The sequence below is a fragment of the Cinclus cinclus genome, chromosome 18 (genome assembly GCF_963662255.1).
Source record: "Cinclus cinclus chromosome 18, bCinCin1.1, whole genome shotgun sequence".
NCBI classification, from domain to species: Eukaryota; Metazoa; Chordata; class Aves; order Passeriformes; family Cinclidae; genus Cinclus; species Cinclus cinclus.
The window spans coordinates 2,071,862-2,084,844 of NC_085063.1; the positions used below are offsets into that span (position 1 = coordinate 2,071,862).

Here is a 12,983-nt window from a genome sequence, read left to right on the forward strand (position 1 = left end):
TTCATGGCCTATGATTGTAGTGATGTAGTATTTACACTACGTACTGGTAGGGAACTGTGAACTAAACCACGTGCATGTATGTAGATGGCTTGAAAAACTGAATATAAATACTGAAGTAAAAAGTGAAATTGAGCCATTACACTTAAATGAAGGATGATCATATCTGTAAGCAATAGCACTGTAGCCCAAGAGGTAATAATTTGAAAATGAAGTTAGTGTGCCTCAGTTAAGTAATTAAGTGTGAACTTCCAGTGTTGTGATCCTGCTTGAGGGTTTTATTCTAGAATGTATCCCTAGGCCAAGGTCAGATGTGCTGCAGCTCTGTTAAAGCATTCTCAATTATGACATATTAAGTGACCAGTGCAAAGGAGCCTCATGTGTTGGAGCATTTTCATTATTCCCGAGCCCAGATCTCAGGACAGCACAGTTCTGCAACAGTACCATTAGACAAGGTGCAAAAATTAACCTGTATGATTAAAGTCCATCTTATTGTGCACATGCAAATCTTCATTGTTGGGCTGTCAGACTTGGTTCTAGAGGACTGGCCATTCTTGAGCTTAAGAAAGAAAAAGAAGAGAAACTTCCACTAAAAGATTTGAGTAAGTTGAGTATCTAATGCTGAGAGTCTTGAGAGGTGCTTAATAGCATACTTGCGTAGGGAGAGGAAATAAAGTGTCAAAGTGATTCAGAGTATAGTGAAAATAAAATCATATTAAGGGATTGAAATCAGGAAATAAGAGCAGCAGCTGAACCCAGAATGTCTGTGGTGTCAGGTGTTACCTGGTGTGGTGGATCTTTTTGTTTTGTTTTGAGACCTGAAGTTCCAGACTGATGGACTTTGTGTATGCTTTAGTGGCTCTTAGTGCTGGAATCATAACTGTGTTGCTGTGACCCCTGTTATGCAGGAGGCTGCATTTTATAAAGCACCATGGTGTCCACATGCCGAGATTGGTAAATGATGGTGGTAAAGGCTAGGGGCTGTGAGCAGGTTTGCCTGATTGTTCATTGTACTTTGGTGAAGCTCTAGCACTACTCAAAATGGCCACCAGAGCTGTGTTTCTGTGTCATAAATATGCCGTGCTCTTTGTTTTGAAAGAAATTGGTGGAATACCTCTGGGTTTTTTTCTGGCTAATGGTGTTTAATCATGTTTTATTGTTTGCAGCTGCAATTAGCTCGCACACATTCATTATTATCGTGCTGGGCAAAACTTCATTCCAGTTTTTGTTGGAAATATCTACCAAAGCACGGTTTTGTGAATTTGAGCCAATGCAGTGATGACTTCTTAAACAAAGCTTTTGGGTTTAAAGCGCAGGGGTGTTTTCCAACTCAGATGGAATTTTCTTCTTTCAGGTGTCCTTTCTGAAAAATGGCTGATGATATTGATATTGAAGCAATGCTTGAAGCTCCTTACAAGAAGGTGAGAAAAAATATGCCAGTGAGGTCCTGTTTACCTTAATTTAGCATTATTCATGAAACTACTGCTGAACTGTAAACTAACATCCCTGGAGCCCTCATGATTTATCTTATCGGACATACATTACATGTAACTTTCAAGTTAATATATACTGTTAATGTAATTATATTGTGCAGTAGTTTCACTTCAGCGTGATGAATAAATGCCCATCTATCTCTCTTTGTAGACTTGCCTAACGATATCTCACCTCTACTCCCATGAATTCACCTTTGATTCCAGTGTGAACTGTCAATCATAAGGTAGTAATTGAGTGACGTATCGCTGTACCGTGGTCCCCTAGGTTAAAAAAAAAACACCAAGCACAATCAAAACAAAAGAAATCCACCCAAAAAACAACTAAACAAAACTGATACAAAAAACAGAACAAACCCCAGAAACCAAAATTCTAAAACCTTTCCTCTAAAATTGTGAAGTCTAGTTTGGTATAGCAACAAGGTGAATGCAGTGGTTTGGGAAAACAGCAGGGTTCCAAGAATAACCTTTTCACTAGTCCCATGGCAAGTAAATATTTGAACTATCTGCTCAGTGCAAGAAGAATGGGACTTGCTTTTAATGCAGAAGGCTGCTGGCGGTTAATCTTTCAACAGGGCAGATGAAAATCAATTGCTGAACGAACGAATTTACAGAAATTCTTGGATCCCTGAATAGAATGGTCGTAGCAAGTAAAAGACAGTATCACAGTCTGCGGTGTCGTTCTAAAATGAGCTCTTGTATTCTTCTGTCCTAGTTGTTTAATTAGGAAATGTCAATTTTTCTGTGAAATTTTTATCAATTAGTTTAGTGATGTCTTTCACTTAAACCAGCAGCAAATGAATACTGTCTTTTTTTGTTTTCCACCAGATGGTGGTGAAGTGTTAATAGACTGCATGCTTTAGCACTGATTTTGAAAGAAATGTATATAAGTTTAAGTCGCCTAGGAATTGTACTTTTGATGTAACCAATGTGATTAAACTGTAAAGCCAGTATATAAGTTATATAGCAGCTATTGTTAGTCTGTTCCACTGTGTTTATTACAACCATGTCATGAATTTTGGATGAGCATTTGTAAGTTTTAAGTGGTATGTTTAGTTTATGTAATATCTAGCAGTTATGTTTACATCTTGAAGAGAAATTTGTGAACTGTTGTTTTAAAATTCTTGTGTCCTGGCTTAACATGGATATTTTCCATGTAAACAGGTATGGAAATAGGGAATGTTTAGGCTGGACTGGTGGATTATTGATGGCTTTCTTGGGAGTCGACGTTACTAAAGCAGTGTGAATCCCTGTTTGCTTCAGGGCGAGATGTGTGACAGAGGTGACATCAAGCTCTTACATCTCTTCAACGAAAATGAGTGAAGATCTCGGGAATGGCATCGGTCACAGGAAATCCATAGTGGCTGGCTGCTAGTGTAGCCACGGGGCTTAGGCAGAGATATAGCCTTGGTACTATTCAGAGGGGCTCGCAAACACCTCAGAATTCCTCTTAAATTTTATAGAAATAACATTTAACCACTTGAGTGCTGAATTCTACAGGATAACTTGCTCTCTAAACCATGTAAGGAAGTATCTACAATTTTAATACACACTTTTAAATGATGTAAGTCTTGTATTTTGTAATTGTATGACTTAAATTTAAGCAGCAAAGTGGTTAAACATGCCTACCTAAATTTTCTAAAGCTTTCCACATTAAAATGTAAACAAGTAATTTAGTATTAAAATTTTTGTTTTTTATTTTCTTATTCCTATTCCCATTACCCTTTGACCACTTGAAATATTTCCGCTTCGTCCTCACGATGTTCTTCTATCAACCCTGCTTAGGATGAGAACAAATTGAGCAGTGCCAATGGCCATGAAGAACGCAGCAAGAAGTAAGTGTTTTCTCAGTTCTCTACATTTGGGTAGAGGCTGCTGATTTTTGAGGACTTGTGAATCCATGTCAGTAGTATTTAAGGAAATAATTTGAAAAAGCTTGGTATTTGCAGTTGCAGCAATTCGGAATTTCTCCTTTGTTTACAAATGTAGTTAATACCCTTTGCAACCGATGTAATCAAAATTGCGGAAACATTAACGTAGCTTCAGATAAAAATACATATTTTGTATGTTCAACATATATAAATTTTTTCTTACTTTAACTGTGCAGTGGATTTTGTGTTTTAATTTTTTTTTGGTATAATTGTGATTTGGAGCATTTGAAAGCAGTTGAAGACACCAGTGCTTTCTTGAAAAGGTTTAGGGTGTTGAATCACTTGTTCTATTCTCCGCATCCCTGCCCTTTGAAAACTTAAAGTTATAATATCAGTTTTAAAAAAAAACGAGTAGAAGCCCACCTTGTTCAGCAAGCATAATTCCAGGGTGTGAACACCTGCTGGTATTCAAAAGGTTTTTAAGTCCTTAAAATAAATTCCTTATCATACAAGCATAATTTGCTGAAGAGGTGTAATTAATATAAAAAGAAAAATTATGAAGTTGATAGTTTGACTAAAAAGTAACAAGTTACCTGTGTATTACCAAAAGGCACTGAAGTCAGCATGTAAGCTGTTATCACCTTCTGAAATCATACAGATGACATGCTGAAGGACTCTGAAGGAAGTTTCTTCTTAGGCCTGTAAATATTTGGGAAATTATAAATCCCTTTCCAAGGTCAGAATTGGATTGGAATCAAATTATCTAAAATTGATTGTACCTTTTACTTGTGTTCTAAATCATACTGTGAATATAATTTTCATGCTAAGTACTGAGACCTCTAAAACCCCATCAAAAACAGCTGCGATCAATATTTTTAAGCCCTAGAAGTTAATTTTGATACAGTTCTTGTTCCCCATAGTCTTTAAAGAACTATTTTGTTTGTGATGTGTGACAGTGTAGCTGTATTGCTGAAGACAAAGGTGTATGTACGGTTTGTAAGACTTCCTGCTTTGCTTTGAAACAATCAGATTGTGTTCAAATGGTATTTTTTATCCACTTCAGTGGGTAAATACTGAAATAAGACTCAAAACTGTCTGGAAAATCCACAGCAAACATCAGCAGCTTTAAAAAAATAAGTGTGCAGCTTTCAGTAATTATCAAATCATACTTAAATGTCTGTTTTATTAATTAGACAAATTAAGGATCTGCATTTTTAGTAGATGTCTGTACTGTAGGTCCAGCTCAGTTGTGATTTGAAGGCAGAGCATGGATCTGGACTGCTGGGAGTCCTTGCCTGCAAAGCAGATTCCCTCTGTTGGATAGGGAATAGCTGCTGTTATTGGTGAAGAATGGCTGCAGCTATTAGTTGCTGGTACTGGCCAGTATAGTGAGCTCCAGGGAGTGTTTTTCAGAGCTATTTTAGTAGTGAGTGTTTTAGGGTTTTATCTTGGGCAAATGTTGGTAAATGATGGATCCTAGAAGAGAGGGGTACAGTGTGTGTCTAACCGTCACGAACTGCGTTACGGCAGGAAGTGTGGTCAAGTGATGCTGATGACATCACCCAGAAATAGAGAACTATCAGAATTTGTGAAGCTTCTGAATACCAGGTTTTGATGCAGCAGCTTCTCTTTTCATACAAAAATGTTAAAGAAACTAATGGACTATGGCAGATAAGAAAAAAAACTCTGGTGTTTAAAATGTAATTGCAAAAGGATTTTCTTCAGAGATAAATACTAAGATAGTTTGAATGGGCCTTCCTAGGTGGCAATTGGAGAGCAAAAGCTATTAGTAATTAGGCTCAGATGTGGCAGATGATTTTTCTTTTTTACTTTTGAAATTGAAACTAAATACAAGTCTTAGTTTATACATGGCCATAGAAATTCCACATGGATGAGCTTTTTGTAATTCAAATGCTGTTTTAAAAGATTTAAGAGTATGAGTGACCACATTGAGAAAAGATGATATATGCAATCAGAAGGCCCAGAAAGAGGAAGAGGAAAAAAATAAATTACAAAGGATGTTTCAAAGTTTAGCAGCAAGGTGATTATTTTGCTGTCTTAAGTAATGGGTTGAGCATCTGATATATTAGATATAGATATACAGATATATTTTGGAAGCTAGGAGACTGTAAGCTTTGGTGGTCTGAGGCTGAGATGGAGGAAGAAAGTTATGAACAATCCAAATGAAATAATGCAACAATTGCTCACTGTATTTCAAATATGAGGTATAATTGACCTGCAGGTTTTAGAAGATTCAATTTTCTAAGTAAATTGGTAAAGTTACAAAAATCTGCAGTTTGCCCCAAATGTGTAACAGCCATAGACTTAAACATGTGGCTTATAAGTGGGAGTAGCAAGTAGGAAGCAGAACTCTTAAGCAGCATCTTAGACTGTTGGCAGGGAGTATGAAGAGGCGACAATCTTCCTTTCCCCCAGACTTGCCTCTTCCTTTCTATTTTTATTGTTTTGTTTTACTTTGCTGGATCATTTGTTCTTAGAGTCATAAAGCTGTGTTTCAAGTATGTTTGAGCGCCACATGAAGTACTGCAACTGATATGTACCAGGTCTAACACAGGAAATGGGTTTTTAGTCTTTTTACTCTTCTGAAAACATTCTCTAGCAGTTAAAAAAAAACTAAATAAATATGTGCAGCTGCATTCATGTGGCTCACGATAGAAGATTGCTTATACTCATAGCCACCCATTTAACAAAAAAAAAGTATAAATACCAACAGGTTGAAACTTTTCCTATCAGTGTCTGAACTCAGAGGAACTTGGAGTATGGGGGTAAATAACACTGAACTGTGTGTAACTGAAGTTGTGTTTTCTTTGTCAGGAGAAAAAAGAGCAAGAGCCGAAGTCGAAGCCATGACAGGAAGAGGAGCAGAAGTAAGGAACGCAAACGGAGCCGAGATCGGGAACGGAAGAAGAGCAGAAGCCGGGAAAGGAAACGGAGCAGAAGCAAAGAACGCAGACGCAGCCGCTCTAGGAGTAGAGATCGCAGATTCAGAGGCCGCTATAGGAGTCCCTAGTAGGTTATTTCTTCAGAGTTGCATGTGTGATGCTTCAGTGTTACAATGTGGAAGGTTAAAGTTTCACCCTCTGCTTTCTAAATTGGTCAGTTATCAGAAAAGAAGGTGAGAGGTTAAGTTTGAAAAATGTCCATAAAAAAAAGAGTGGAGAAGAGGGGGACACTAATATTCCTCTTCTAGTTTTCATTCTTAGCCAGATACAGAGATGGGAATCCAAATGGAGGAATATGTACAGCTGACTGGAAAACAAAATTTATCACAGAATCAAAATAACAACCAAATTCTCTCCATGTCCTAACTGTCTTAAGTATATGAATATGATGGTTTAACTGTCAAAAAATTAGTAGTTAGTCTGTTAATTTGGTTACAGGATCAAGCTTCTCCCCCCCCCCCGTTTATTTTTTTTTTTTTGTATTACTGAAGATTGTTATTGTCCTGCTGTTCTTGAACATTAACTCCATGAATGGATGTCAGACATTAAACAAACATATTCCATGTTTATGCATCAAAACTGGGAGCATCTTGGCATCTTGCTTAGCAATGCCCATGTGTTGCCTATTTGCCCTGCTTTTTTCTCAGACTTGTTGAGAGGCTGACAAGAGTTCTTTTGTTCCCTCAGATATTTAGTTTGCTAGCACTTCAGCAATAGGTAGTTCCAGGCACTTGTAAATCAATTCTCAGAAGATGTTTTTCATCAGTATATTTTCTGATGGCTTGTATTGCTGCTTTTCCCTTTGCTTCCCATTGCCTCTTTCTGCAGAAACACAGTGAGAAGTGGGCTGTATGCTTGACTGTTATTGATTACCTGAGGCTGCTCTTTGCTGTTGTCTGGGTCTCATCTCAACCACTGTCAAATCTTGGAATGCAAGATCGTGTAGTATGAAGGCATTTGAAAAGGATCTGTTTTTTAATCATGGCATGTAATGCCATCCATGATAGAGAAATCTCTCAAGATGTTTGAGCAGACACTGTTTACCTTCTGATAAATTGTAGACTTGTGCAGTTTTATGCACATTAATGTTTTTCTTGGGGCTTTTTGTACACTTGGGCTACAAACAAAACTTTCTGAGGTCCCAGAATCTCACTTTGTGCTAAGTCACCTGAATGTTGGCATTTTCATAATGAAGGCCTGCTGCAGTTTCTGAGTCCTCTAAAGGTGCAGTGGCATGCTGTGCATCATCAGCCCTGTGTATGTGGGGATCATAATATATCAGCCCTGCTTTTCCTTTGTTTTGAGTATCAGAGCCTCTGTACATGGCTTGCTCTGGGCTTCAGTTGTAGGAAAACAAGTCCGCACTGCTGAAATCTTTACAACTCTTTGGCACCTGTAAGATTACTGTAGCTAGTTGGGTTGTGCCAGTGCCACTGTTGTAGCTCAAGGTACAGAGGATCTTCATCAAAAACTTCAGCCTTCCATATATGGAGCCTGCAGGTCTCCTTCCCTCCAGCGCAGTGTTGTGTGGAGAGGATGTCCTTTGTCTCGTCTTGTAATTGGGAGTTGCTGCATTCTTCCTGCTGTGTTGGAGGGTTTTATTCTTTTTCTTGTTGTCACTGGGTGAGAAGGTTTTTCACCTGGAGAAATTTGGGAGTTCCAATGATCTGGTCTTCCAAAATAATTTCTGCAAGTAGAGGTTGAAAGTATTGATGTTACTACAATGACCCACTCCTGTTCTAATGCCAGAAAGGTAAGTAGTTGGAAAGGGTCTTTTGCTATCCTGACACTGTCCCACAGCTGTTTGGGGTGATTCCTCTGGTGTTGAGACACAGTGACCAAGAAGCAGGGATAATGTAGTATGCTCTGAGAGTTGTGCTTATTCATTTCATAGTTTGTTCACTCCTTCAGTTGCCAAATCATTGCTTTCATTTAACCAAGTAGAACTGCAGTGTGTTTAGATGCTTTTTTGGAAGACTGGTATAGGGCAAGCATGTGTGTCCCAGAAGCTTTGGTGCTGACTGTTGACAATCAGCAAGCAGTTGCTGTAATTCAGTTGCAGATGGTGAATGGTCCTGTTAAAATGTTAAACGTGCTAATGTAATTCCACAATTCTAGTTTTGGCTCTAAATGTGTGAAAGAGTAGGACCAAAGAAAATGTGATTGTGAAGAGTTCAAGGCTCTTAAAATGCAGAGACCCACCTTTAAATCTGTACAACAGATGCTGAATTTCAGAGGGACAAAAACTTTAGAGATAAAGCCTCCCACATCACCAGCCACCTTTGGATCTACCAATACTGAGCTTTCATTTGGAGAAGTCATCTCTGTATCAGTGCCATAAGCTCAGTGTTTCAGAAGTGACTGCCAGAGTACTCTTACTGGCTGGAGAATTTGTTTCTGGAATCTCTCCTTGTGGGGCTGTTACAGTGGTTCTGGGTTGGCATTACTGCTGACAGGGCTGTAGCTGACTGCAGCATCCAGATCAAATTGCTTTATGGCTCCTATTTTATCTTATTTTTTACTCTTCTTCCTCCTTGTGATCTTTTTCATGAGCTTTATAAAGGCTCATTTTCAAGTTGATATCTGTAAATTGAGTTGTTTTTGCTCCTGGGAGCAGTTATGAGGCATCTCAGCAATAGTGAGAAAAAACTTTAGGTAGTTCTAAAGGAAAAGGAGAAGCAAGTGTTACTGAGAACCTGAAAACTTCAAGTTGCTCACTTTAGGCTTGTAACTGTGGTTAAATGCTTTAATTTTTAAAAATAAGATTAAAACTAGGTGACTGGCTTGCATTGCTTAGCATTCACAGGGATTTTTTTCTCATGTTATTTTCACATATGTTGTCCCTTAAGTGTTACATAGTGTATCATTAGGTCTTTTAGGAGAAAGAACTTGTCTGATTAGATTGATCAGACATCTGTCAGGCAAATCCCAGCTGCTGCTAACATACAGTAGAAGTCACTTAGACCATCCTGTTTCTATTCTGAAACCAAGAATTTAGACAAAGCTGTTAGGAAAACATATTTATTACACTGACAACTGAAAGTTCCTTGTGATTCTCCTGGACTTGGTTTGCCTTGTCTGGCATTGTTTTGTTGGAGTCTTGAATATGAATGAACAGGTAAAAGCTGATAACTTGCTGCCTGTGTTCTGACCGAACCATTGTGGGGCCACTTGACATCACGCAGGTTTTGTGAAAGTGTGTGATGTGGCTGCACACAGGATTTTGGCTTAGAAAGGTGACTCCTAGACATACAGATTAATGGCTTGTGACATGGTGCTTCCGTACAAGTTAGCAGGAACTGGGCAACAATTGTAGAGACAATAGAAGCAAAGAAGAAGCTTTACTTGAGATCTACAGCTTTACAAGCAAGTCTGCTTAGAAAAAAAACACAGGGAGAATTCTGTTGAAAAGAGATTTTGAGAAGGTAACTTGGGCTCTCAACTTGTCCTAGGCAGCTTTCTGCTTGGTCTGTTTCAGTGGTCTGGGATTTCTTAATGTTGCTCTCATGGAGTTCTGTAAATAAGATTAGTATGAGTCAGGAGTGAAAATGGAGATTTTTGATGTTGTGGTGGGTTGTGGGTTTTCCTTGCCCTTTTTTCCTCTCTCTTTCCCTCCCCCCTTGTGCATGCATTTGAAAACTGTTACTTCTCAATTGTGTTTGTGTTTTGGTTTTGTTATTCATTAGGTAGACAAATACTTAAAATATTTCTTTCACCATTTCTTTGAAAACTCACGGTCTTTATTATATTGTCTAGTTGGTTTGCATGCTCGTATTCTGGAATCACTGTACTTGGTTTTTCTGACTGCATTTGAATTGCAGTGGAGAGCACCATGTTTCAGATGTGAAGGTGCAAGGTAATGCCATGTCTGATAAGAAGGTAGTCTCTGAAATTAGTACCAGTATTTCTAGATACAGCTTTTGGCAGTTGTCCTATAGATACTGAACACTGTGAATGGCCACTCCCAGCAATAATTTGTCTGGACTTGAGCAGGGGAATGGAGTAATTTATCCTAGGCAAAATAAAGTCTGGTTTTGATCAATACTGATCTCATCTCCACATGTACCTGTGTTCTATGTCATATATTCTCTTAATAAGTAGTTATCTTCTCTTAATAAGTAGTTTCTAAATGGTCTTTTTCTTTATTTTTTTTTCCAGTGCTGTACAGGGCCATATTTCCCTTGCTTTAACCTGGCCAGCATGGTTTTGGATCTTGGCCCACTGCTTCTACCTGTGTCATGACATGTTTAAAAAATGGGCATCCTCCTCCTTGTGGTGGATGCTGAGTTTAACTATAAGTATTACTGCTCCACTGAGGAGTAAGAAGATGTTTTTCAGACAAATTGCGTGGCCAAATGGATTTAGTGAAAGACTACTTAATGTCTTCAGCCTGCCGTGTCTTTCAGGGTGTTTCACATCAATTTGTAGCGACAGCAGAAAGAATCAATTGTGTACAGATGGAAAACCAAAGCCCAGTGCACAGTATTCAGTCTGTGCAGCAGTGCCTCTGCGCTTGGTGGAGATACAGGAAGAATATTAACAGGTGTTGTTCTTTGCCTTTTGAACAACTCTCTATCAGGAGATCAAAGTCAGGGAGAACACATAGGATGAATCTTGCTACTCGTGTCAGAGTCTGTTCCTGGGTGCCCCATTAACTAGCAAGAGGACTGTTCTTAACATTTAAACAAAAGGCAGATTAGTTTGTTTGAACAGACTCTGTGATGCCTGGAGAATTATATTCAGTCAAGAGATTGGATTCCTTTTGTCGTTACATGTCTGTATACAGCTGACAGCTGGGTTCACTGCTTCTCTGGTTTGATGCCATTAGGAATTTTAAGGAAGCTTCATTTACATACTTGAACCACTTTGGTGGTGAGAGCTGAGAGAATATTTGTGAATGTGTCCCTTGCAGGTGTCTGCATGGAGCTACTTTGGTTTGGTCTTGCACCTTAAATTTAATGAAACTTTTGATTTTAAAATGCTACACTCTTTAACAAGTAATCCTGCCGGTGCCACTTGGCATACAGCTCTGAGGCTGAGTTCTAGGCTGTGAATGTTATGCTTTGCAGTCATCAGTATGTAGAATATGCATGTGGACAGAAAAAAAAAAAAGGTGAAAATGGTTATAACAGTAACTGTAGCTCAGAATAGTTTACACATACAAATGTGCCATGGCTGAGTGGCTCATGAAGAGTCCTGCATATTCTGGGGTTTTGTGATGTTGGTGAAAGTGATAGGGGATCATATTCTGTGCCTTAGGATCTGAAGTGCTGCATGTATTGATAACCAGTTTATAATCTTGTGCATGCCGTGGTTGCTACTAATGGAAATGCTTACAAGTTCAGAGGCAAGGGTGGGTGAGCACTTGCAGTGTGATGTTACTACAGACAGGATATCTTGAATTCAAGTACTCAGGTGTCTTGTCTTTTTTTCTTGCTGTAGTTCTGGTCCAAAATTCAACAGTGCCATCAGAGGGAAGATTGGTCTGCCTCACAGCATCAAATTAAGGTTTTTGGCTTTTCTGTTTTTCATTGCATCATTAATAGGTTTTGTTGAGAACCAGGGGTGGTATATTGGAAGGTTTTCTTGTAATCTTGTTGATCTTTCTTTTTAGCAGACGTCGCTCCAGAAGCAAAAGTCCTTTCAGGAAAGACAAAAGCCCTGTTAGGTATGACTCTTTGTGTGTTTGAGTTTGTTTGGTTTTGTCCAGTTGGAGTTGGAAAAGTGGTGGTGAAATAATGTATGACTACTTGCTCTCCAGCTTATAAAAACTGCTGGAATTCATTCAGAAAGTCAGTGAGAAGAGCACTGATATGTTGCTTTCTCCCCATGTCATAAAAGGTTGTAAATAATGTCAGTTTGCAAAACAAGTCTCAATTTGTTTACTTTTTGTGTTTCTGTATTCTCAATCTTTCCCCCATTAATTGTGATTTAAATTTAGTTTTCTGCTAAATTGTATTTAATCTTGAGTATGGAATGGGAAAGTATGAATGCTTCTTTTTTCTGTCCATTCATATTATTTGTTGAGAGGCTATAGGCCTCTGCAGTCTAGGAGCTGCTTATCCATTGTTAGGCTTCTCATTTAAGGGAATAGGATTTAGATACCTGGTAATGAGATTATTCTCTTACATTAATGCAGTTAAATTTAACTAATCTCATTTTGTTTTTCAATGACTGGCAAACTTACTGAGATAATTCAGTTTAATTTTTTACTGTGTTTTCTCAGTGATTAACATCTATGTGATTATTTTAATAAAATACATACTACATGGCTGGAAACTCAGTCCATCCACCATGCTACTTCTTGTGTAACTTGTGCTTGAGCACAAGTCATATCTGTTTAGATTTGAAGCTTTAATACACTAAAAGTGGTGCATCTAATTTCAGCTAATAGTTCAGTATTGAAATAAAACTATTTTAATTCTTAATATGTCAAGGTTCAAAGTAATTCACTATTCGTACTTCTTTATGGGTTAATTAGCTGAAACTATGAAATGAGGACCTGGAGTTCTGTTTACATGGTAGTCAGTCTTGTATGTTGTGGCTGTAGTGACTCCAAAGTGACTGGGAAAATGCAAGAAGTGAGTTGGCAAAGCCTAGCTCACACTGCTTGTCTGAGTATTTGGACAGCCAGTCTGTGCTAGTTCACCGTGTTTGCCTTT

General features: G+C 38.3%; 1 protein-coding gene across 10 annotated transcripts in view; it reads left to right on the plus strand.

The window, feature by feature from the left end:
* RBM39 (RNA binding motif protein 39) overlaps positions 1 to 12,983 on the plus strand; it is a 30,647-nt gene that overhangs the window by 2,042 nt on the left and 15,622 nt on the right. For 4 of the 10 annotated variants that reach the window (XR_009933776.1, XR_009933777.1, XM_062505058.1 and 1 more), the window contains exons 2-6: positions 1,352 to 1,418; positions 3,273 to 3,322; positions 6,194 to 6,388; positions 11,764 to 11,829; positions 11,936 to 11,989. Coding sequence is in view for 6 of the 10 variants with exons in the window: in XM_062505058.1 (XP_062361042.1) it covers positions 1,368 to 1,418; positions 3,273 to 3,322; positions 6,194 to 6,388; positions 11,764 to 11,829; positions 11,936 to 11,989 (416 nt within the window). In the remaining 4 variants the exon portion in view is untranslated. Of the gene's footprint in view, positions 1 to 1,351; positions 1,419 to 3,272; positions 3,323 to 6,193; positions 6,389 to 10,706; positions 10,865 to 11,763; positions 11,830 to 11,935; positions 11,990 to 12,983 lie in introns of those variants that run through there. The other 6 variants (XM_062505057.1, XM_062505059.1, XM_062505060.1 and 3 more) reach the window with 6 other exon arrangements.